This window comes from Myiozetetes cayanensis, unplaced genomic scaffold (assembly GCF_022539395.1).
Source record: "Myiozetetes cayanensis isolate MyiCay16 unplaced genomic scaffold, myiCay2020 scf22, whole genome shotgun sequence".
Taxonomy (NCBI): Eukaryota; Metazoa; Chordata; class Aves; order Passeriformes; family Tyrannidae; genus Myiozetetes; species Myiozetetes cayanensis.
The window spans coordinates 4,549,874-4,574,353 of NW_026087434.1; the positions used below are offsets into that span (position 1 = coordinate 4,549,874).

Below are 24,480 nucleotides of genomic sequence, written 5' to 3' on the forward strand. Positions count from 1 at the left end.
ACTCTCTTCTGAAGACTGGAGATTAAAAATGTAGTTCTTGTGCTGGAGACTTTTCAAAGGAACATGGGAAAATCTGCCTTGTTTTGTCAATTGAAGTTTTGTGTTTCTTTGGGAAGATGGATGAAGCCCTTTGTACCAAATGTTATCTGTCATGGCTCTGGGTTCTAAAGAACTTGTATCCAGTTGGCTGGAACAGCAGGGTATCATTTCTGGATTTTGCATTTAATCTAGCTATTTTTGGTCCAAAAAAAAAAAAAAGAAAGAGTAATAAAACATCTCTTGTTTAGTCTGACTGTTCCCATGGTGCCTATCAGGCACAGAGGGGAAAGTGTTTCCAAATAGAATACTTAAAATAAAGCAGTCAGTCCTTCTCCTGGGGTATAGAGCTGTTCCCTGGGAGAAGGAGAATTGTTCTGCAGAGCCAGGACAAGGCAGAAAAGGGACTAAGTCAGGTCTTCATTCATGTGCTCATTTGTACTCTTCATTCTGAAGGTGCAGAGAAGGAGGTGATAAGAAAATTGCTTATTTGTTTTAACCCTATCACTTTAGATGCAATAGTTACTGGGAGAAGCTGATTGACACTGAACTTTGTTATGGCCTATTTGAGCATCAGACATCAAAGCTTAACTTGTGAAATATTTATCTGAGCATATCAGTAAAAAGCTGGGGTGTCTGTGTAAGAAAAGCAAGTTAATCCGTGTAGTATCTAAATCTTGTTTCCAAAGAGGGCTTCCCTCCTCTGAAATGATCTCTAGCAGAGTCTGAGCAGCTCATGCCTCGGCTGTTAGTAGGGAATTAGTAGGGATTTGCTATTTTGCCTTGTATTTGTGGGTACATAATCTCCCTGGAACCTTTTAGTTCTCTCTCAAGTTTAGTCAAAACTGAAATTTGCACCAGAAATTGGGAAGGAAACAAATGTGGATACAGTGGGACTGCACAGCTTAAAGAAACACGGCTACAACGCTGTTTCTGGGGCCCAGTATCCTCCTGTCTCCTGCAAAAACCGAACTGAAACAAGTGTCACATCTCATCAGCTCCTGGCTGCCTCAAGGGCTTCAGCCACACTTTAACCTGTGTGTCACATGTGGAAAACAGGAGTGACTGATCTCCTGAGCTGTGACACCTTCAACCTTCCCTGAATTTGGGGGCTGGGTGGGGTATGTGCATGGAAACCTACGGTTTGTGATAAATGAGAAGCCAGACTGGCAGACTGTGCTTGGCGTGGAAGTGCACAAAGTCAGCTTCCAGAGTCTCATTCCAAAGCTCAGGAAGTGTTTTCACCTCTGGTCCCAACGCTGTGGATAAAGCAGTGCCATGCTTTTCATTTCCACGGCTTTGCAGCTTTGGTGTAAATGTACAAAATCTTGCAAAACATAGGAAAACACAATAGTAATGAACCTGCAGCTGATGTACCTCAAAGCCAGAAGCAAAAGCCACTTCTTTTGTGTTGTTAACTCTCTGGATCAACCAGTTACTCCTCAGATCCCTTTGCTTTGCTCTGCATCCTCTGCACTGATCAGAGCCTCGATTTCTTCTGGTCTGTCAGTAGATAAAGGACAGACAGTGCAGGCCAGACCAGAACTTTGCTCTCTGAGCTATCAAACCTGTAATGCAAAGTGGCCAGATTTGTTTAAACATTGCTTGTTCCTGGCTTTATTGTTTAGCATATGAGACTTGGGCTAAATTATGAAGACTTTAACCTAAGAAGCTTATTTGCAATTCAAGGGAACCAATTAGCATCTTAAGACACACTGTAGGGCCTGGAAGGGAACTTGTGCAGCATTTTTAACTGGAAGGCTGACAAAGATGTGCCTTGATAGTGGAATCAGAGGGGTAGAAGTGTCTGAGCCAGTTGCTTCTCTTTTTTAAATACTTGTTGGACATGGCGGGGGGGGGATTTTGTTTGGGTTATTTTCTCCTTACCCCCCATTTTTTTTCCTTTTTTCCTGAAGGATACAAATGTGCATCATGTATTTTCTTCTGGAAAGGAGGGTAGTTTTAAATGTATATGAAGCCTGCAGTCCATTTCTTGGGTGCTTCATGCAAATATGCTAATTCTAATTCCATCATGATGTTCAAACAGTGCTTGTTTGGGAAGCTGTGAATTCCAAATGCTTGAGAGGGAGGTGGGAAGGAAAACAGACGTGGATACACTGCATTAAAAGAACATCTCTGTGCATTAAGAATCTGCTCATGAGAGAATTTTGCAGCTTATTTATTTATGATATCTAAGCCCCAAGTTCTGCAAAGCTATTGCTGAATTCTCTCAGCTGCACACTGCTAAATGCTTTGTTCTTTTCATTTGGGATTCCAGTTTATTTTGGTTTGTCCTGTGCTCTACCTCTATGCACTAGAGGTGGCTCGAATCCAGTCTGGAGTAATATCAACATGGTTTTAAAGAAACAAAACAGAATGTGAAAATAAAACCACTGCTAAGACTTGGCATTTTTTTTTTTTGGTCTAATTTTGTGTCGTGGCTAGAGGAGCTGGTAACCTTCCCTGGTACCACGGGAGGAGAGACTGAGCACAGACAGGTATAACTGTTGCCTGAGCCATCCTCCAAGATGCTGGTGTGTCTTAAAACTCAAGGACAAACTTTCTCTGGGTGGGGACAAGCCATATGGCCTCACTGCAGCTCTCCCTGCCTGCTGGTGCTGCTCTGTGGGTGGTACTGCGGGCGAGGCTTAACAGCGTCCTTTTGTTTTCCCAGTTCCTCATTGTCCCCGCGATCGTGGGCAGTGCCCTCCTGCACCGGCTGTCTGACGATCGCTGGGAGAAGATCACGGCGTGGATGTACGGGGTGGGGCTCTGCGCCCTCTTCATCGTCTCCACCGTGTTTCACATCGTGTCTTGGAAAAAGAGTCACCTAAGGTACCGGGAAAAGACGTTTCGCTTAGTTCTGTGATGCTTTCCCATCGTGTTTCTCAGTCAAAGCCGATTTTTCTCAAGGCTGGAGTGGTGCTTTTTACTGAATCACGAAAAAAACCCACCCTCCATTCTGTCGGAAGAAATAGCGAGCCAAGCTCGTGTACAAATGAACTTCAGTGTCTGCTGCTTTTTCACAAAGAAAACATGTGTTTTTGTAGGCCTTAATGGCTCTTAATCCAGAAGCAGAATGGGAAAAACATAATCCAAGTGGATGATGGATAATACCCCACTGCAGAAATGAGAACACTGTCTGGGACTATGGCATGCTCAAATGCTTTGAGGAACACAGAGTTTGCCAAGAGAATTATAACACAATAGCCAGCAAACCAGCAGAAAGCCTCCCTGGGAGCAAGGCAGCAAAAGCAAAACTGACATAGGCTTTATTATTTATTTTTTATTTTTTTTGGGTTTTTTTTTTTTGGTGCCGTTATGACTCCTGTGGACTTCTGGGCTGTAAATTGGATCTAGCCCGTAGTCACTGAAAAGTTTCTGGGTTAGGCAGAGTTGATGTGACAGCTCTGCCTCCCTGCCAGGGAGCAGGATGCACTTTGGGGTGGAGAAGGGAAGGGGAATGGAGGAGTGCTCAGCTCTTACATGGCTCGCTCCTTCCACTTCAAGGGGAAGGAACTGATGGGATTTTACGGGGTCCTGGAGTTGATGGGATTTTCCCCAAAGTACATCAGGAGAGTGAGAGATAATACAAAAGTCTTTGCAAAATCTGCCCTGGTGACTTGCTCTGTCTCTCTCTCTCCCAGGACAATGGAGCATTGCTTTCACATGTGTGACAGGATGATGATCTACGTCTTCATTGCAGCCTCGTACGCACCATGGTAAGGAACTGCAGGCACAGCTTCACAGCCAAAGCCTTCCCAGTGGGACCAGCTTGTCCCTGCAGCCTTCCAAAATCTCTAGGGGCCTTCTTAGGTGCCCACATTCTGTGCTGTGACAGGCAAGTCACAGCAAGTACATTACAATGTAACCTTCTGGGACTTGCTGAACAGAAAGTAATGTTAGAATACATCAGAAAGTAGTTTATTTATATCCACATACCCCAGTTCATGCCTCCCTCCCATCAATGCAAACACCCTCTGCCTCTCTGTGGGTGGAATGTCCCCGTGCCTGCTCCCCCACCATGCTGAAGTCAAAGCCCTGACTATTTATTTACTTTATCAAACCCCAGTGCCAGTGTGTCAGTGTGGTCTGTTCATTCATCACTTCTGTCTCTTGAAACCTTTGTGTCTCCAGGTTAAACCTCCGTGAGCTGGGACCTCTGGCATCTCACATGAGATGGTTTATCTGGCTGATGGCTGCGGGGGGAACCCTTTATGTATTTCTCTACCATGAAAAGTAAGAATTATTCTTTGCATTTAACTTTAAACTGAAAGAGAACAAGACCAAAATTTTCTTTTTTTTTTTTTTGGTTTAGGAGATGAGCTGCTGAGGTTCTCATCCAGTAAGAAAATTTAAGTTGTCTCAATGTTTTATTCTCACTAGTACCTGATGCAAGTGAAGGCATCCAGTCAGTATTTAGAGGAGGTATTGCCTGCAGCTGTCCAATGCAGATAAATACTAGTTTTAATTTTGTCATAAAACATTGGTATTGTTTCTGCATGGAAAGCTTTTTGAATAATTTAATGGACCCATGCTAACATAAAACTGCTTTCTTTACTGTTGAAAGAAACGTTCATCCTCTTGTACCTCCTTAAATGACTCAAATCCTTCCTTTTTAGGTATAAGATCGTTGAACTCTTTTTCTATTTAGCGATGGGATTTTCTCCTGCTCTGGTAGTGACATCCATGGTAAGGAATGTGACATTACAAACAAACAAACTTACCTTTTATAACTAGATTAAGTTCAGTGCAGCTCTATTTTTTATGAAAAAGCATTCATTTTAGTCCACCATAATTGCAAATATTCTCTGCAGAAGAACCAAATACAGTTGATTATATTTTGGATCTACATTTCAGTGAAATGCTGCCTTGTTTTGTTGAATCTGGGCTGCACTGGGCAGATAAACAGAGCTTGGGTTTCTTGATGCATCTGAAAAGTATCCTACTGGGTCTTGTCCACTTCAAAACTTTCGACTGTCATTTATTTGTAGTTACACACTTTATAAATAATGTTGATTAACCCTCCCTGCTGCTGAATACAAAATAAATATAAATAATATAAATCTGACATCTTCTCAAGCTAATGCCTTAACTGCTCCACTGAATGCTGTACCAAAACCCTGTCGAAATGTGTCACCCAACCAGTAGGAGTTGCTTTAAACCCAAATTTGCACAGAGTAACGTGGTTTTCTTTGTCTCCTTGTTTGTCTCTGCTGATGAGCACGAAGCCAACCATCAGACTTGTGTTGGTTCTTGAGTTATGCTGTTATAACTTCCACAGTGCTGTTGGCACATGGTATATAAATATATTAGTGTGCATTTCACAAATATATACGTGATATAAATACACTGCATTCCTCACTTGTCCAAGCCCTGACCTGTCCCTGTCTGTTGACAGACCAACACGGAGGGGCTGCAGGAGGTTGCCTGGGGAGGTTTGATCTACTGCCTGGGCGTGGTGTTCTTCAAGAGTGATGGAGTGATCCCCTTTGCCCACGCCATCTGGCACGTCTTCGTGGCCACAGCAGCTGCTGTCCATTACTACGCCATCTGGAAGTACCTTTACAGAAGTCCTGCAGACAAAATTCGTCACTTGTGAGAGATAGATGTCTATAGGTATAAAAGTAATCTGCACTTGGCCTCTGTTAACAGTATTATTTGACTTAAAGGAATTCGGGGAAAATTGGAAAATTGCACAGCAAAACTGCACTGACTTTGGTAGTTCTGTGAACACGATTACTGTGAACTGATGTTTGTGTCCTGCCATCGCCCATCACATGGCAAGTGCTGTAAATAACCAGGGTACTGTACTGCAGTACCAAGAGTCCATTCCACGTTAGCAGAACTGGCTACCTGATGTTTACAAACAAATTTTGTATCCTAGTTTAATTTTACAATTTTTAACTACGTGAATTTTTCTAAATTAGTGATTGAAATGGTGAAGTCAGTGCAATAGTGCAAACGTTAACGCTCTGGATTTGAAATTTGGGTTCTATCACCTTTCCACTAGTCATTTCTTAAACATGAATCACAGACAACTAATCTACTTTTACCACTCATTATCTTGGTATAATGTGACTTTTATATAAACTTTTTTGTGTTTTTTGTAAACTTTAAAAGTACATTTATTGAACTGAAGACACACGACTGTCATCTATGCAGCTACTCATGTTGCAAACTCTTGCAGGAAATGGTTACATTCCACACCCTGTCCTGACAAGCAAACCTTGTACCTCTTCCTAAGGTTGTGTTAAAGGTGTAATTGTAATAACCACTTTTACAAACTAAAATCTAAATGTGATTCTGCTGAGTTCTAACATGACAGCATTCTGCTGGTCTGTAGTACCACTGAAACAGACCTTAAACTTGGTTTTATGTGTGATGAAGTGCTTTAAAGGGAATAGTTGAGGTGATTGTCTCCTCAAGGTTCCCAGTCCTGCCCAACCTGGCAGTGAAGGGAGGTGGGCAGCTGATGCTCCCTGTCCAAACCAGGGTGAGTAATTTCTCCAGGGCTGTAGCATTAAGGCTTGGATTTGCAGGGGGATTTAAACCCATCAACAGAACCTGATCCCACTAGCTTTTGTTGGGGTGGTTCTGCTGGGAAATCCTGGTCAGAGCAGGTTCAGAGCATCGCTGACCACCCTTGAGCTAGTGGCTCTTCACAAGTACAGCCTTTCAGGGAGCAGAGCTTGAGGAACTTGATCTGGTGTCATTCTGGGGCTTCACACATTAAAACTGGTCTTTGTTGCTGTCTGTCTGTACAGGAAATCCAGCTGTGGTAGCGAGTCATGACTGTAGAACATGTGCTGTAATGACCAGTGTAGAAGAGTCATTGTAATACTGTTTGCCCAATAATTGTATCCTGTCCCACTATCTAATGAATGTCTTATATTAAGATTGACTTTATCCTTTTTCTAATTTACTCAGTTTTTCATGTCAGTATTTAAAAACAAACCCAAAATGTGTTGCCTTTCTCAGATTTTGTTCTGGATATTGCCTGTCTGCAAACAATAAATAGCAAGATAGGGATATTTTAAAGGTCCCGTTCCACTTAGATTTGCCAGAGGGCAGCAGATTTTAGAATATTTGCATTTGTATAGGGAATTTACCAGAGGGACAAACTTTAAATTCAAGGTATTGAAGAATCGCTGTGTGGTGTTTAGCAGGTGATCAGAGAAGTGGCACCACCACAGCAGAATAATGAACTGCCCCAAAGAGAGCAAAGAGAAGAGCTGGGCAGGTAATTCCTGCTGCAACAGCCTCGCACATCTGGATGCCTCAGTTTTTTAACATTGTGTCTGTTTTAATATTTTCCACTTTTTGTGAGTTCATCTATTTTGTTGACATGCAGTACTGTTAAAAACCACTAAAATACATGTAAAGGTTTTCTGTAGTCAACAGTGAAACTATTGCTTGAATATGTTTTAATTTTAAGTTAATTTTTTCATGGCATTGCTTTTTGGAGTGTTTGAAATGGTTTTTAAAAAATTTCAATTCGCCAAAAATATTTTGAATTACTGTATTCTAGTCAATATGATATTGAATGTACTAGACTAACAATAAACATTTGGTGCAATTTGGAAACTCTTGTATTCTTGGTGGTTATTCTTTTCCCCCTCCAGCACTTACACAGGGATTGACACTGTTGCCACTCCTGGCACAAGGGATCCCAGGCTGAAGCTGATGACCCTCAGTCAGTGCTTTAAAGGTAGTAGGAAAGACTGCAATCCAAATTATTTAATTTGTGGTATGGAAAAAAGTATATTTCTGCCTACATTTGGTCAATATTTGAAACTTGCTGCTTTCCCTTTTGCTCTTCTGGATCAATGTTCTTATCCCATTATATATTGGGATTCTTTTTTTTATCAACTTAGAACACTGAAATACATGATTTTGCTTCCATCCCTAGAGGAGTATCATTGCATAAAATACAGACAAGCTGAACTAAAAAATGTGTTTCTTTCTGGAAAACAAGCATATCAATTAGTCTTTTCTCTTTTTTTCCCCTCCATCTAACTACAGCTCTCCAGGCTCTTTCCTCCCAGGAGTAAAGACAGTGCTTTTCCCAGTAATGTTTGCTGCTGTACAGAGATGTGATTTCTTTGTCTTCCTCAGGCAAACGTTTTTAAAAGCACTTGCTTCTGTATTTTCTGTGCCTTTAGGTTTCAGAAGTGCAACAAGTAGGCCGAGTCTTAAACGAGGCAGTGATAACACACATTCCAGCTTTGCAGATGGACCTTTCCAGAAGATGTCTGGGATGCAGCAGGTACCTGGAATACTGGATACTCTTAGGTCGTGCTTTTATAACACAGTATCTTGTGCACAGACAAATAATTCTATGAAGTGAAGGATTTATTTTTGGATTGTACTGAGATTTTTAAGTGTGTTGCAGGGGCCAGAATGAGCAAGTTAAAGGCAAGATGCTGAAGTTTTTCATAGAGTTTTGATTTTTTTTTTAGCTTAAATGCCCCTCCTGGTCAGGACCTTTGCACAATTCTTTACTTGGGTCTGGTGTGTGTGCAGCCACGAGATGTCCCTGGAGGCCAAGGCTGTCATGTTCACATCATGTGCTTGACTAAATCTTTTCTCCATGCTTTGCTATTTTTAAAAGAGCGCAGGATGTCGGGCTCTGCTGCTGATTGCTTCCACCATCAGGAGAGGTGTCATGAGGTTAAAGCCAAAAATAGGCAACAAAAGAGTGGCCAGGATGGCACGGCAGAGCTGCCTCCAGGGTGTGGGTGCTCTCTGCCTTCCCTGGATTTCACACCTTGTGCCAGGGATGGTTGTGCTCAGACAGACAGAGGCTGCTCGTGGCCATTCTAATGCTTGGAAGTGTTTCACTCATCATTTTTTGGAGTGGGATGTTCTCTAGTGGCTATTTGGAAGCGTCGGGATGCTCTTAATTTGATGTTCCAGCAGTGCTGGGAGGGGACCAGCACTGCCCAAGTGGCACAAGCAGCAGAGTTTGGATGAGCTTTGCAGCCTGTCTGGAGAATCCAGCACAGCGAGGCCTGAGGTGCAGCACCCTCAGAGCACCTGTGCCATGTGTGGACAGGTCACTTCAGGCTCACAGGTCCAGCCCCCAGGGAAAGCACTGTTCTCTTGGAAAAAGGGTTCTTAAATTCCTGTCTGAGTAGCATTTTGTGGGTGGTGTTTTGTTACAGAGCTGGGGGTCTGTCTGCTGGATTGTTTCCACCCCAGGCATTCTCCTCCTGTCCGTGGTGAGCAGAGAGGGCTGCAAGACTTGTTCCCTTGGCAGAACCAGGGGCTGGGTCTTAAGGATAAGCTGGGGAACCAAAATCCTCTTGCAAAAGGCTGGCAGAGAGGCCAGCATGGGTTTTGTAACAGAAGTGACATCACTGACTAATGAGGATCCTGTGCTCTCACAGGGACCTTCTCAGATGTCTCTGTTGCTTAGCAGCACGAGCCCTGCTGGCGTGGATTTGGGTGCCCAAATCCTTTGGGTGCCTTTGCAAATCTCCCTTACATTTTCTCACAGGTGAAAAGCTGTTGGTAGAGAGACCGAGTGAGTGAGTGGGTGTAGCTCCAGCAGACACCTCCTGGCTGTATGGTGGGTGGGATTGGCTTCCAGGGGTGACACAGAGGTGTGACCAGGGGTGCCTTCTGTGACACAGGGTCAGCCTTGTCCCTGACAGGACATCCAGAGCAAACCACAGGACGTTTGGATGGAGAGCTCAAGTTAACTTGGATGTTGAAACTCTGAAACCCAACCCACAACACCTCCTGAACTTGGGGAACCTGGGGAACCTTTGGCTTCAAACAGCAGTGGTTTAGGAGCATCATAAATGCTCCTCAACTGATTGAACATTGTTGCTGTGGGAGCTCAACTGGCTTCCCAAATCAAAACCCATGCACTTGGGAAGCTGAGGGTTTACTTAGGAGGGGAACATGGTCTGATTTATTTTCTTTTTAATATGTGTCTTCATATGTGTCCATGTCTGAATGGGAATGGCCTTTGTCTTGAAGCTGATGGTGGTGCTGAGCACGTTAATCAGCCTTCTGCTAAATGACTGAAAATAAAGCTTGGAGGGACTCAGATATTTTTAGCCCCTCCTGTGCCTGCAGGGAAGAGGGACTCTGCCTGTCATTCCTAATGAGCTCCTTCTGAAAAGCCTCTAACAATGGGATTTCACAATCCTCCCAGGCAGTTTATTTCAATGTTTCACCCTCTGCCCTACTGATTTTTCTGCTGCCCAAGCAGTATTTTCTTTGCTGTACTTGAAGCCTGTTACTCCTTGTCCTGTCTGCAGCTGCTCAGAGAGGAGCCCTTACAGGCAGCTTTTCTGTAGCTGGAGGCTCTCACCTCTTTCTCTTGCTTTTTTCTCCCCTAGATTTAAACAAACTCAAACCCTTCAGTGTTGCTTCATGGCCACCTCTGTCTGACAGAGCCAGCAGGGTGTTCCAGAGCGATTTCAGACACTTTCCCCCGGGTCTACTATTATGCAAAACGATTGAACATCATCCTTTCAAGCCGAGGTGTGTTTGACGCTCCCAGAAGCGGCTGAAGCATCTCGGGCACCCTCAGATGCCTCACTCTTGGGGGGCTCCGGCAGAGCTTTGCTGCTCTCGGGGTCAGCACGAGGCAAAGCCGTGGTGCTGCTGGGGTGACACGGTGTTTGTCCCCCTCCCACGGCGGGAGGACACACCGGCTATTCAGCAGGAAAAGCCGATGGTTTGGAGCAGGTCCCAGCGCGGGAGCCGCTCGCGGCTCTTGTGTGACCCCTTGTGTCGGCACCGCCTGAGGCTGGTCCTGGCTCCCAGCATTCCCACCCATGGATGTCTCCCACTTGCCCTCGCATTTAAGGGGTGATTACATGGAAAAATGAAACGCTAATATGAGGTGGGAAAGCACCGGTCATAGGCACAGTGACAAATCCTATTTATGACTCCTAAGTACAACGTTAAGGATTCTTTTCCTCCCAGCCAGACTTGCTGGGGGTGCGGCTGCCTCTTTATTTTGCCCCTCAATTATCTTTTTGAGCAGCTGGGCAAGCTGAATAGGGGGTTAAAGTATCTCACAGATTCCTAAATTCTCCCAGGTTTCATGAAAATTTGGGCTCGAGAAAAAGAAACTAAAAAGAGAAACACCAAAAGGGACCATAAGGCGACCTCGGATGCCCCAGAGCTGCCGGAGCCTGGGCTGTGCCTGGTGAAGGGAATGCCTCGGGATGGGACTTTTCCTGTCTTTTTATTATTATTATTATTTTTATCGGGGATTTCCTGGGGCCATTTCATCCATGAATGACCCTAGATATGTTAAATCCCCTAAATTTACCCCAAAATCAAACCAGGTGGGTTATTAGGGGAGCGCCAGGACTCCAGAGCTGCAAAAGCTCCAGAAAACTAATCCTAAATGTGCTCTTGGCACCTCGTAAAGGTGAGTTTGGGGGGTGTCTCCTGGGCTTGGGGAGGGGCTGGTTTATTTTATTTACTTACATATTAAAGTGTATTTATGCTACTATGTTATATTAATATTTCTTGGATTTTCTGTGTACGCTGATGATCTCATGTAAAAATCTTTGTATTAGTTTAATTATTACTATATATGTGTATATATACACACATAATACAGTAATATTATAAAGTAATATAGTATACATATATAATACATATTATAGTGTATATTAAATATATAATTTATGCATGTATATCTGTATATATATTACTTTATAATATTATTATTTGAATATATTGTTTATATATATACATATATATATGTATACATACATATATATGTGTGTGTGTGTGTAACAATACATAAACACCCAGATCTGTAGCTATTTAGGTACAGGGATGAGTGTGGAAATGTTGATTTAAATGGGTGTATTAAGACAACTCCTGTGCATAATACAGAACATTAAATCTTATCATAAAAAGACCCTGATAACGATATTTTTCATATGTATTATAAGGCTGTATCCAAGTAGTAAATCCCGAGAGAATTTAATAATTAAATTCTGAGAGAATTTAATACATTCTGAATTCATTCTATATGAAATACGATCATTAAACTTGTAACTATATAAGCCATATACACATGGAGAGAGAGCTCCAAGGACGTGTGTGCCCACACTGACATCTGTGTTCATGTATTACAGAAATTATATTCTGTGCACAGCATAAATAGCAAACCCAGACCTTTATAGCGATAAAATGTATTTAAAAATGTTAATATGCAGTATGAAAGTCTAAATAGCCATATGGATGTACAGATATATGTGCTTGTGCAGATGCACAGTGTGTGTGAATCAAACACACTGCCTCACTAAAACCTTTGTATTAACAAAGTCTAGTTTATGTATTTATAAATACCTATAAAAATATAAAGCTAAAAGCTATGATAAATATAATATATATTAAAACCAGACCTTTCTATCAATGATCTCTATATCTACCTATGCATACAGATAAATACACACACATATATGCATACACATATTTTAATAACTTGTATGAAGTGTTAGTGGTGAGTTACATTTTTCTCTCATAGGTTGTACCTATTTTATATAAACTAGCTATCTAAAAACCTGCAGTATGTGTTATCTGCCATGTGGTATATACAAAATAGACACAAAGGAGAGTAAAATTAATGAGTTGTTCTATACTATAATAAAAACTCCTTAATGTGCAGCATTTTTGTGACTTTATTACAAATGAACGATCACATTCATGATATATAAAGTGTATATAGTGTATATATATACCTATAAATGATGAATACAGCATGCATTGTATTACTTTATTACTTATTAAGCTAAATATTTTATTAAAATAGTAAGTAGCACTAACTAAACTACAATTAGGAATATTTTATCTCATGTAAATACCTGTTTGCTTGGGTTATACCCAACCCTGGTGGCAGCTGGGCAGGTCTGGGGACATTTACACCCACCTGGGGTCCATCCCCTGATGTGACACAACCCCAGGCTGGAGGCTCTGGGCACTCACAAGCCAGAGGATGGGGGAGAAAAATTCCAATACTCCCCTCCCAAAAGCCCCGTGCCCTGATACACCAAAACAAGCACACAGGTGAGAGAAGAAAAATTTAAAAGTTTATTAAACATTAAGAATAACAGACAAAAAAAAAAAAAAAGATTTGGGCTGAACAGCATACAGGATGCAATCCATTTCTTGTCATACAGGTAATTTGATCTATTTGTTAAACTTGTATTTAATGCTGTCTTGTGGTGTTGCCAGAAATACGATGGTTGATCACTTGTAAGTTTTAATATATATACTTTTTAATCTCTTCACATAAAAAAAAAAAGAAGTCGACAAAATAAAAATAAACTGCACATCTCTATCGTAAATTACATGCAAAAATAGTTTTAAAGCAATAACTGGGGGTATTACAAACCCACAGAGGCAAGAGATTCAAGTGTGAGGGGTGAGAGCTGATCCCCCATGTGGGCACGGAGCGAGTCCAGCTGGAGCCTCACTGGGGCTCCTGCCCTGCATTTTGAATTTCTTGCTTTTGTGGATTCAAGTCAGAACTTTATTTCCATGGTGCTGGCATTTAGTGACTTCAGCACCATTCAAAATAGACAAAGAAATACCCCCCCTCTGCCATGGGCTTTCCCACGGAGAGCCCCAAGGTGCTCGGATCACAAATCCATCTCCAGTCCTGCTGATTTCTAGAGGGCATTCTTTTTTAAAAAGATAAAAATTCACTTCTAAGTTCAGCAAAAAAACAAAAGAGAAGACAAGCATTTTACCAATGCTTATAAGTTTAACAGAGGTCAGTGAATTATTTAGATAAGCTATTAATTATTCTGCAAATATATATATTTCTATTTTTATAAAATTACAATCTCTTATACCTACAATCTCCTTCATGAGCAACAAAGCCATCAGAGGTGTGATGAGCCCAGCTGACCTGTCCTTGGGAACTGAAAATGAGCTGAACTTCCACTTATTTATTATTTTGGGGAGACAACCTGGCTAGAGAACCTGTTTTTTTCCAGATTTTAGCCCACTTTTTTTTTTTTTTTTTTAAATGGTTAATTTTTTACTAATAAGCTTTTCAGAGCATCCAAGGTACCTCACTCCCATAGCCAAGTGGGGAGCGCCTAAATCCCTCAGGCTCCTTGGCAAGTCCTCACCCCAAAGGAGAAGCTGCAGCCTGTGCACATTCCCAGTCCCTCCTGTCCTCTCAGCAGTGAGGAGGCACCGGAGCAGCTCTGGGACTGCTGGACCAGGCAGCTGCTGGAAACCTCTGTGCCCCTCTGTGGCCATAACAATAAATCTGTGACATCCAGCCTAGAAAAACCATCTCCCAACCCCTTCCCTGCCCAAAGAAACAAAAGAATTCTCTGTCTTTTTTTTTTTTTTTTCCCCAAGCTGCCTTTTTTACGTGTTACAGAAAGTTTTGTGGTCACAACCCACCCAGCCCCCTACACTGATGGCACCACTGACCTCGCTCCTGCTCCTGGGTCACCCCAAAAACACCCCTGGTGGGGGGGATTGGAGGCTGCTGCAGTTTGCTGTGCTGCTGCCCGGTGTGTGTGTCCACAGCAGCTCTGAGCCCTGTGCCACACACTCTCGTGTCTCCCCAGCACCTTTAGGGAATAACTCACTGCAGCACGTGGAAATTCAGCTCACCAAATAAATGTTCCACAGGCAAGCACTGCATGTCAAGGGACACTGACAAGCCAGGTGTGTCTGTGGAAAAATACTGGAAAAGTGCCATTCATGCGAGGGGATTTTTAGTGCTGACCAAAATGCTGAGTTCTTTTGTCGCCGCCTCCTGAAGCGTGAAAAATGATTTAATGGAATGAACAACCCTCTTATTGGAGAGTAATGTCAGAACACTTCGAAAACTGTGAGCAAGACATGTAGCACCGTGTTCTCCTCACGTGTTACTAACTGTATACGCAGTACACAAAATGTGTACGGGATCTGAGCTATTTATAAAAGAAAAAGTATTCAGCTGGAAACAGATTGTAGCAGCAGCAGCAGCAGATCAGAAGTGCCTACGAGTGGTTTTGTGTTATGTGTTATTTTCCTGCCATTACAAAATATTGTATTGTCCAATCAATAGCTGACTAAAATCCATGTTGTGCTTTGTCCCTGTTAAACAGTTTCTTTATGTCTTTCTAATGGAAAATACTAAAGTCTCTCCTTTTCAGTAATATGGAACATCCTGGAAATCCATATCACTTCCATAAAAATTTAATTTAAAGCACAGAATATGCCGCTGTGCCAGTGGTAGGCTTAAAATATTAAAAGATTTAAAAAAAAAGAAAAAAAAAAGAAAAAAACAACAACCAACAAACCCCTAAGCATTTCCTTTCTGTACAATAATGGAGAATATATATCTTTGCTATATATTTTAAACATGGAATAGCTTTTTCTTTTTGCTATATATATGTCTTTCAAAATACATTGTCAGTATTTGTACTTGAAAAATACTGTACAAAACGAACATACTATAATTATTCTGTATAAACTTTATACATTTTATAATATCTATCCTTTTGGTCTAGAGTAAACACTTAGATTGATTGGATTAACCACAGTATATGACAACACCATCCCCTTCTGAAATACACCAGTGTCTCTTACATTCATTTTTCAGAAGTCCACTTTATATTAGAACATACATGTTCAAAAGCAGAGAGTTTAAAACAATAAAGTTCAGAACCATCAGTTCATGTCACACTCAAAACAACAATCACTAGGAAAAAAATGGGCTTTGCAAACCAGTGACTTCTTCTAACCGAATAAAAGTGATTTTTAAAACAGCAAGATATAATCCACAGAAAATATATTACAAAACATGGCGGGAGGGGGTAGAAAACCAACTGAATTTAGGTATTCATCGAACTTTTAATCACAAAATGGAATAACTAACTGAAAACAGAAAAGCCCCTCTGATTCCGACATCGGATCTGCTTTGACGCTGCGAGTTCTGTTCTCGTTTCAACTCATTACCCTGCTCCTCACACATGCGCTCCCCCACGGCAGGGGCACGGCCAGCACGCTCATGGGAACGTGCCCCTGACTCTTGGAAACTCGTTGGTAAGGACATGAGAACTCCTGCTCGGGGAGGGAACCATCCTATGTCCAGCGGGAACATCCGGGCAGCATGCACGCGAGCGCACGACGGGATTATTGCTTCAGGTACGGGCAGTGCGAGGTACACACTGTGCTCTATCACACACTCCTACCTACCTACCTGGGGTCCGTGGAGAGAAAAGGAACCTTAAGTAGCTACAGAGAAGCCATCGTGGGATCTATAGTGAGTACAGCTAACTCAGTCTAACAGCACTTTAAAAATCTGAAGACAATTTTATCACCAAAGAACTTAAAATACAACGAAAGCGATCTATAAATTAATAGCTCTGCAGTGTAGTACTAAATTATTGTTTGTGCACTTTATTAGCGTGTTAACTCTTCTGATTAGACAGACTTAAAACGATAGCTTGTTACTCTCAAAAAAAGAAACTGAGATCTACTTTTTTTTTTTTTTTTCTTCTTTTTTTTTCCTTTTTTTTTTTTTTTTTTTTTAGTAATTTATACTGGGATCTTTCCAAGTAAAATCAGGAGGATGGAACTGATTACAAGAACGTAAAAACCCTACTCTGAAGCAGCACTGAAAAAAAAAAAAAAGAAAAAAAAAAAGATAATAAAAAGCTTACTATGGTGGTTTCTCAACAGTCCAGGTAAAAATGTGGCACCCTTTGAAGAGGGTTCATAAAAATGGGAAGTTCTGAGATGCGTGCACACCCACACACAGGCACACCCACGGACACAGAGCTGGGAACATGCAACACACACGCGACACACACTACGACACGGGACACGCGTCATAGCAACGAACAAAACGAAAAAACCCAAAACAAAACGATAAACCAACGTTAAGTCAGTTTTGTTTCTGCTTCTGGTAAAGTGCTGAAGACAGAAAGGTTGGTTTGGGTGTGGTGCTATCAAACAGGAAACACATTGTCCATCTAGTCAAAAGCCAACCCGCGACAAAGAGAAAAAAAAAAAAAAGGAAAAAGAAAAAGAAAAAAAAAAACCAAACCAAACAACCAAACCCCACTTCCCCCCACCATCTCGGATTTACAGGGGGCCGTGTCGAGCTTCGTACTTGGCCAGGACGTTCTTGCACTTGCCCAGCTCTTTCCGCAGGTCGGCCACCTCCTGGCGCAGCGCCGAGTTCTCCTTCTCCAGGAAGGAGGCGCGGATGGCGATCTGGTTCTCCTTCAGCCGCCGCGCGTCCCGCGAGCGCTTCGCTGCCATGTTGTTCTTTCTGCGCCTGGCCCAGTATTTGTCATCCTGCTCATTAAACACAGGGAGAGACAAACGAGGGATTAGATTTCGGTAAGATGAGCTGCCAGCCCGAGGCTCTCCCAAGGCACCGCCTCCGGGGCTTCAGTGCCACCCCATCCCGGCAGCGCCGGGCACGGCGGGACAGGAGCCGCAGCTCTACGCGGCACAACCCACCCAGGGAGCGCAGATGCCCTCGTATGTTTCTGTCAAAATGTTTACACTAACCCCCTCATCCTCTTGACAGTGAATTCCTCCAAGGAAAAACGAAGGAATATTCCAGTGGTACAACCCCTCTCGCATCCCTGCTGCCCTAGTTAGCGCATCCACCTTCGCATGCCGTGACTCACCCTCTGCAGTGGCTGGAGCAGCACTAATTACCTCTGGCCCTGCTCAGCTCTGCCAGCCAACACCTGCTTCACTCTGTCTGTTGGTATCACCCATTTCATCTACTGCTCAGCTCTCTTTTTCCCGTTCAAAGCTCTCTACAGAGCCCCAAAGTGTTCCTGTGTGCACCACCAAGTCACTGGAAGAGGATTCCCTGGCACAACAGCGATGGCTGCTCTGGTACCAACCACAGAGATTAGTACAATAAGCTTCTACTGTGGGAAAAAAAAGAAAGCACTGGCCAGAAATACTTCCACTTCCCCCTGAAGTTTCATAAGCTAACACATTCCCAAAGTGTTACCCCTGAAGGATTGCCTCTAGGAGATGACCTTACTGCCCCAGTGCACCAACAGCTTGAAGTAACTACTGAATTTCACCTGACTTTTCCACTCTTCCAGTGAAGTGGAAATGCAGCACAGCACCATGCCCAGCACAAGGCACAGGACCCAGCTGCTCCTATGCTGCACTGAGCACACAAACACCCACTGCTCCCGGATCCTTCAGCCTGGAGCATTCCCAGCCTAATCCTGCTGCTCTGCACCTTCTGCTGCTGCTTCCTTAAGGCAAGGCAGGAGCAAAACAACTGCTGGCAGGAGGACTCTTGAACTGCTTTCTATTAGTCTGGCTCAACAAGGTGTGCAGCAATGCTGATTTGGAGCCAGTGCTATCTCTGAATTGCTCTTCACCTGTACTTAGATGGGACCCCCAAAAATCCTCTTAAAAACAAGCATGCAGCAAAAAGCTATGACCCAAATCTTGTTTATAATTTCCCATCTCATTCCACTCCATAAAAATCAGCTTTAAGCAATTTATTAGTGTGCCACCTAGGCTTCATCCCTCTTTATTTTAACAAATTGCTATGGCAAATCCCTTAATCCAGGCCTGAAAGAGGTAAGGCTGGCATTTCCAAATCACATGCAGCCCAGAGACGATTGACTGGTCTAATCTGCTTACCCTCCCCCAGGACCCAGCGCCGCTCCACATGCCAGGGCAGAGGCAGCGCGTGGGTCAAGCGCCCTGAAACGAGTCAAGGGCAACCCAGGGGATTATCCCCAGGGAATGAGAGACCCTGAACTTCTAGTTCATTCTCAGGTGGAAACTAAGTGCCCCACTGCTGCACCCTGGGCGCTGCTGGGTGCCACCTCTGGAGCCGACAGCACCTTTGCCAGGAGTTTGCTGCGATGAACAAGGATACCTGGGAGATATCACAGAGTGAGGAATGGCACTAAGGAGCAAGCTCCTGCCATTCCTGTGGCAAACACCTCTCCCTAAGCAGAACCCCAAACACTGCAACCCAACAGGGAATCACAGGTAGCAGAACTCACCCAGGTAAGCAATAAAGTGCAGATAAACCTCTGTAAAGTGAAGGTGAGGATACTACAGACAAAGTGACAGTAACACACCACCTGAACACTCCAGGAGTTGTGATTTCTGTGCTCTCAACTTGCACCACAGTATCCTTAGGGATAAAAATAGCTTCTTTCCCTAATGCTATCAACCTGGTGCAAACACATGGCATCCCAGTCTCTGTGCACGTGCAGCCAGGGATTCCCACACTCCAGCAGGCTCTCAGTCTGTGTCTTGGGGGCAGCAGCAACAGCAGAATGAAATTCTGCACTGACTGCCTCTGATAAAAAAGATCTTCTGGGAAAGTACATACTGGGAAAACAATCCTGCAAATAATAATTTTCAGAGTGTTTGATAACCTGGATCAGTTGATCGACTTTCCTGCTATCTTCATCTTCTTTGCTCCTCACATCTCAGAGGCAGTGAGTGAGTGGCAGAGACAGGGTGCTCATTCTTTTTAAATATTGTGGTAGTAGTATATTTGAACTATTGTATTAAAACACACCTCTCATCTGAATAAGTCTGTTCTGTTTTCCTACAACTTGTCTATGATTCTTTCACCTGGATTAGTGAATATATATTAGTGAAATACAGTGTTTACTGTAGTGTTCCCATTCATTGTTAAACACAGAGCTGAGGCACCATCCAAAGAATACAGAATATACTTCATTCTGTTATCATAAGGGTGCTCCACAGACCCTGTAGGAGATGGATTCTGCCTTGAAGAATTCACAATCTACACTGAATAGACAGAGGATGAAGAAAAAGGAAACATGATCAGGCTGTTTCATAAGTGGGAAATATGGGACAAAGCAAGCTCATCCAAGGTCACACAGGAAGTTTCTGGCATACAAAGGAAATGAATATTGAGCTCATGAATTTCAACTGTTGCATAACTAATAAGGGACATCCTCCTGCCAGTCTCATTCAGAACCCTTAATAGTTTCATCCTACAGCAGAGTTGTATTTAGGTTGGAAGATTTACCTCAGAAGAGAAAACTGATTTACCCCAGAAGAGAAAACAGATTCATGCTCAAACCTGTACCTCAGACAGTGACTGTGAGAGGCCCTGCAGGAACAGCCTCGTCACCAGTTCCAATTTACCTTCAGGTCATCTGGGATGAAGACTTTGCGAGCTTTCTTAATCATGGGCTGGGGCTTCAGCTCTTCTTCAGAGAACTTGCGCTTACGAGGATCAAACATCTCCTGGCCAGGAATACTGGAAAGAGCAAGGTCTGCAGGGTCAGGTTCGTAGCCGACGGGGACCTGGATAGTCTCAGGATCGATGGGACTCGGTGTGTTTCGGTTTGCTGGCAAGATCTGACCTGCAGAAACACAGATAAATACAGCCATGTTAGAGAGGTATGTAAATACTGTCACTGAACAGGGATTTTAGAAGATCTCCACATAGTTCAAAAGCAAGGATTCTTTAAGCTTTCCCTGCGAATTTGGTATCTGCTCTTGATAAATATTAGATTGTCCGTTCTGCAGGGTGCATGTTCAGATCCTGACATGCTCATGCCTTTATATTCCTAATTCCAGCTGTTAATCTTGGATGCCCACATAAGCTCACTGCATCCAACACTGGGCTGCACTGGACTGCAGGTTGAAGATACCAACCTGTGCTACTTCAGGAGGATCCCATCCTCAGGAACAAGTCATAAGTACTGTTCCTTAGTTCAGATTTACCCACAACATTGCAACCCTTCCTGGTTATCTCCTGCACAGATTTCCTCACATACACCTTTGGGGCTATGTTTAGTTCACAATCAATCAATGTACAGGATTTGCCATGGACAGCATCTCACGAGAGTGTACTTTCAGCTGTGCTGAAGCACTCCAAGGAGACCTCTATCAATTCTCTGTGAAATCCTACCAGTGATATTCTAAAAGTCAGTGCAACATGAAAGGCTACAACTCCTTAAAAACGCTCTGCAAGAATGAAAGAACACTTACTGATGCTGCATTTCTCTTTTACGATATATAAAATCTAATAAAAAGGAACCTAGCCCCAGAAAATGAATGCTAGCTCTTCCTTTTCTTTTCTTTTCTTTTTTTTTGATCTTAGATACAGCCTTCAAGATCCCACAGCACCAATTCAGGCACCATTCCCACTAAAAATCCAATTTAAAATCTCAAGCAAAGGTTCCAAAAATAGGATCCTGAAGTCAGCTGCCTAAAAACATGGACTTCCCTCGGGGGCAGAATTTTCAGAAGTTTTCACATGCCTCAGAAGTAGAAGCCTCACAGACTTCAGAGGGAGGACTTCTGATTGAAGCAGATATTCTTTTATAATTTTGGCTATTTGCTAATTCACTTTGACTTCAGCCATCTGACGGCTTTTATAACTACAAAAACATCCTGTGACTGTGTAATATTTCCTTTTTTGTGCCCACATCTGCAATATTTAGGGTGTAAAATGGTAAACATTAAATGTCATTTCTAATTCCAAACCAAGGCCAGCGTTAACAATGTAAGTTTTATTTTAATCTAGGAGATCGTGGCAACAATATTGGTATCACATGGAAAAGGCACCAGGGAATTGTGTTGTGCAAACCAGGGCTTGCTAAGGGAGAGCTTTGTCTTTTGTAACTCCTATTTAAAGCTGATAAAATCAGCTTTCAGGAAAGGCTGGTGAGGGCTGGGGAGAAGAGAAAAGGAGGATCAAAGTTATTAAAATATGTATCTATGGCTATGGGAGAGGGAGGGAGAGGAAAGGATGCTGCTGCATCCTATTTAAAGGATGAAACACAGGAAAGGCTCCTTTAAATGCCTGTACCAGAGCAGCCAGGTATTCTTTACTACACAGACACATGCACACACAAATCAGGCAAATTCTGTAATACAGATAAAAATGAAGTAAGATGTGAGTTCTGAATACTTTTATATTTCTAGTGAGCAAGCAGGGTGTTTCTAAAAGTCAAGTGGATTGTGAAATCTACCCCAGCTTTCCAATTGCCCCACACAAAAGAGTCTGTATTTAAATGTTGCTGAAGTTCTTGACACACAGTATCAGTTTGCATATTATCATTTATCCGTAACCTGCCAGATTACACAATTACATGAGCTCTGTAATAATTGCCCTCAAGAAATTTTACAATATCACTCAGAGAAAGGGCAAAAATACTCCTTTTAAACATGGCAAATCGAGGCATTGCATCTTAGCAATGCAACAGCAAAATAAAGAGTGATGCATCTCCACGGTGACCTGAGAGAAGAACCTTTGGCAAACAAGATCTTGCCTTGCTCCCTACATGAACACATTTCATTCATCGAGCTCTCACAACCAGAGGGCCAACACAGCCCTTCAGCAAACACAAGATGTCCCAGTGCCAGCGTGAAGCTCATTCAAGGTGAACGCTGTTCTAAAGCAAACCACGCACGCCCCTGAACGCCATCACTGGGGAGCCCAGAGAGCACTGCCCTGTAAGATACCCCTACACCCACAGGGCACACACCCCTCAGCCTGTGTGGGCCCACTCTGTTCTGCCGTGCTCCTGCCAATGAGCAGGAGCTCCCCCGAAGGACAGAGTTAACGAGCCCCGAGCAGAAAAACCAGCACTGCCCCGCGCGGCGTTTTACGTGAGGCAACTCCTGGCACTCGGCACCTCTTTATTTATTCAATCAAGTTTTTGCCAATAATGCAAGCCAGGAACCTGTCTTCATCAGTTTACTGGCCAATGGCCACGACATCTCCGTGGTGCTGGAACTCGCCGTAACCCAAGAGGGCGGCGTGGGCAGCGCTGGCACTGCCGGAGAGCAGCGGCCTCGCCTTGCATCGCTCCCCAAGCTCCTCTCCCTGCGTGTGTGCGGCACTTCTCGCCGTGCATCCTTCTGCCAAATTTGTTCTGGGTGTTATTTTTATGCACTCAAATTCCTCGCAATCAGAGGCAGGTCAAATAAGCACAGCAATCTGAGCGTCATGTGCCCAGCAGCCGACTAATCCTCGCATCAGCAAACTTCCCAGCTGTCACAACATCCAGAGGAAAGGGCTGGTAAGAGGCTGTGATGCACAAGGAATCAGCCAAGGAGGAAGCCCACTCTGCCAGCTGCCAGGGCCAGGCAAGGTGAGGCACCTTGCTGCCCAGCACTGGGAGCCAGATGCCTTTGCCAGGCTCTGTATTATTTAAACACTCCGTGCTCACAACGGCGGCCAAATTTTCACAACAGTGAAGTGGCTGGACTGTTTAATGTGCTTAAGCTTTGTTCTCAATGGGGGCTGATGACTGCCAAGTGTTTTGGAAAGAACTTAGCCCCTCTGTTTAAGTTGCTGAAATGAGAGCTCTTGAGTATTGAGCTCTTTTGGAAATCCAGCTGCAGAACTCCACGGTGGTGGTGGTGGATGCAAGCCGGGAACAATTGTTAATGGAAACTTCCCCTCATACCACCCTAGTGATGTGTCTCAACCGTGCCCTGGAGAGACCACAACTATGTCAACACTGGCCTTTTGTCTGGAGCCTTTCCCACTTGTAGAAGAGTTCCACTCAAGCAACACAGAGTATGCCAGGACAGACACAGCTCCAGGTGTCTACTGGCAGAGGGATCAGTAGGTTTTGACATCCCTAGCAGTTACAGCTGCCCCAACATCTTGCCTTTGCTGATGCTCTTGGTGTTGCTCTGGCAGATATGAGCAATAGCAGAAAATTTTCCAGAAATAAGGACTTGAAAGAAAGTTGGCTGTTCTAACCCTTTCAGTCCTCCTCCTCCTCCCCTGGGTAGACACTGCCAGCGAGAAAGTTCAGTGTAATGGCAATATTTTCAAAGTGGCTCCTTGTTCAAAGAGAAATGGACTGAGGCCACTCACTCGTGTCATCTAGGTCACCAAATGGCTGGTTTATAAAAAAAAAAAAAAAAAAGAAAGGTAGTTTTTAATTGCCTGCAATAATTAAAATTCACAATTCAAAAGCACAGTAGCATTTTTATACACCCAGAAAAACCCAAATGCTGATCTGGTATCATGGGGAGCTCAATCACCATATCCTGACTCTTAATTTCCCCTTTTTGAAACATCCCACCTACCAGCTGCGCCCAGGAGAGTTAAGACGGAAATAACCTCTTCAGCTGCACCACTGCTTGACAGGCTTCTCATGTGTATTGCAAGAGATCCCTGGTAAATTATGTGGAACTCAGTTCTGAATCATTCAACTCCCATAGAAATTTGTCTGATGCTCAGAAAATCTCCCTTCTCACAGCCCTTCCACTCTCCTCATCAGCTCAACAGCTGGCTGGAGAACAGCGCCGAGAGAAAGAAAAGAAAAGGGAGTGAAAATGTTCTAATCAAAATATTTTTCCCTATTTTTTTACACACACTGGAGGGAAATAAAAGAGGAGTTTCTTATTCAATTTATTAGCAGCCCAGAGATAAAACATGTGTTTGCTAATCGTTTTCTTTATATAAACGGAAGGCACTTTGTG

The 24,480-nt window shown here is 43.3% G+C and overlaps 2 protein-coding genes across 3 annotated transcripts in view; one reads left to right on the forward strand and one right to left on the reverse strand.

The window, feature by feature from the left end:
- The window catches only part of MMD (monocyte to macrophage differentiation associated), a 40,264-nt gene extending 32,641 nt beyond the window's left edge, over window positions 1–7,623 (forward strand). For both annotated transcript variants that reach the window (XM_050319244.1, XM_050319245.1), the window contains exons 3-7: window positions 2,711–2,871; window positions 3,684–3,758; window positions 4,174–4,275; window positions 4,659–4,728; window positions 5,438–7,623. In XM_050319244.1, the coding sequence (XP_050175201.1) occupies window positions 2,711–2,871; window positions 3,684–3,758; window positions 4,174–4,275; window positions 4,659–4,728; window positions 5,438–5,638 (609 nt within the window). In that variant the 3' untranslated portion in view covers window positions 5,639–7,623. The remainder of the gene's footprint in view (window positions 1–2,710; window positions 2,872–3,683; window positions 3,759–4,173; window positions 4,276–4,658; window positions 4,729–5,437) is intronic.
- Window positions 7,624–16,881: 9,258 nt separating this feature from the next.
- The window catches only part of HLF (HLF transcription factor, PAR bZIP family member), a 31,622-nt gene continuing 24,023 nt past the window's right edge, over window positions 16,882–24,480 (reverse strand). The window contains exons 3-4 of the mRNA XM_050319326.1: window positions 20,170–20,390; window positions 16,882–17,340 (exon numbers count right to left, since the gene is read on the reverse strand). Coding sequence (XP_050175283.1) covers window positions 17,125–17,340; window positions 20,170–20,390 — 437 coding nt within the window. The 3' untranslated portion in view covers window positions 16,882–17,124. The remainder of the gene's footprint in view (window positions 17,341–20,169; window positions 20,391–24,480) is intronic.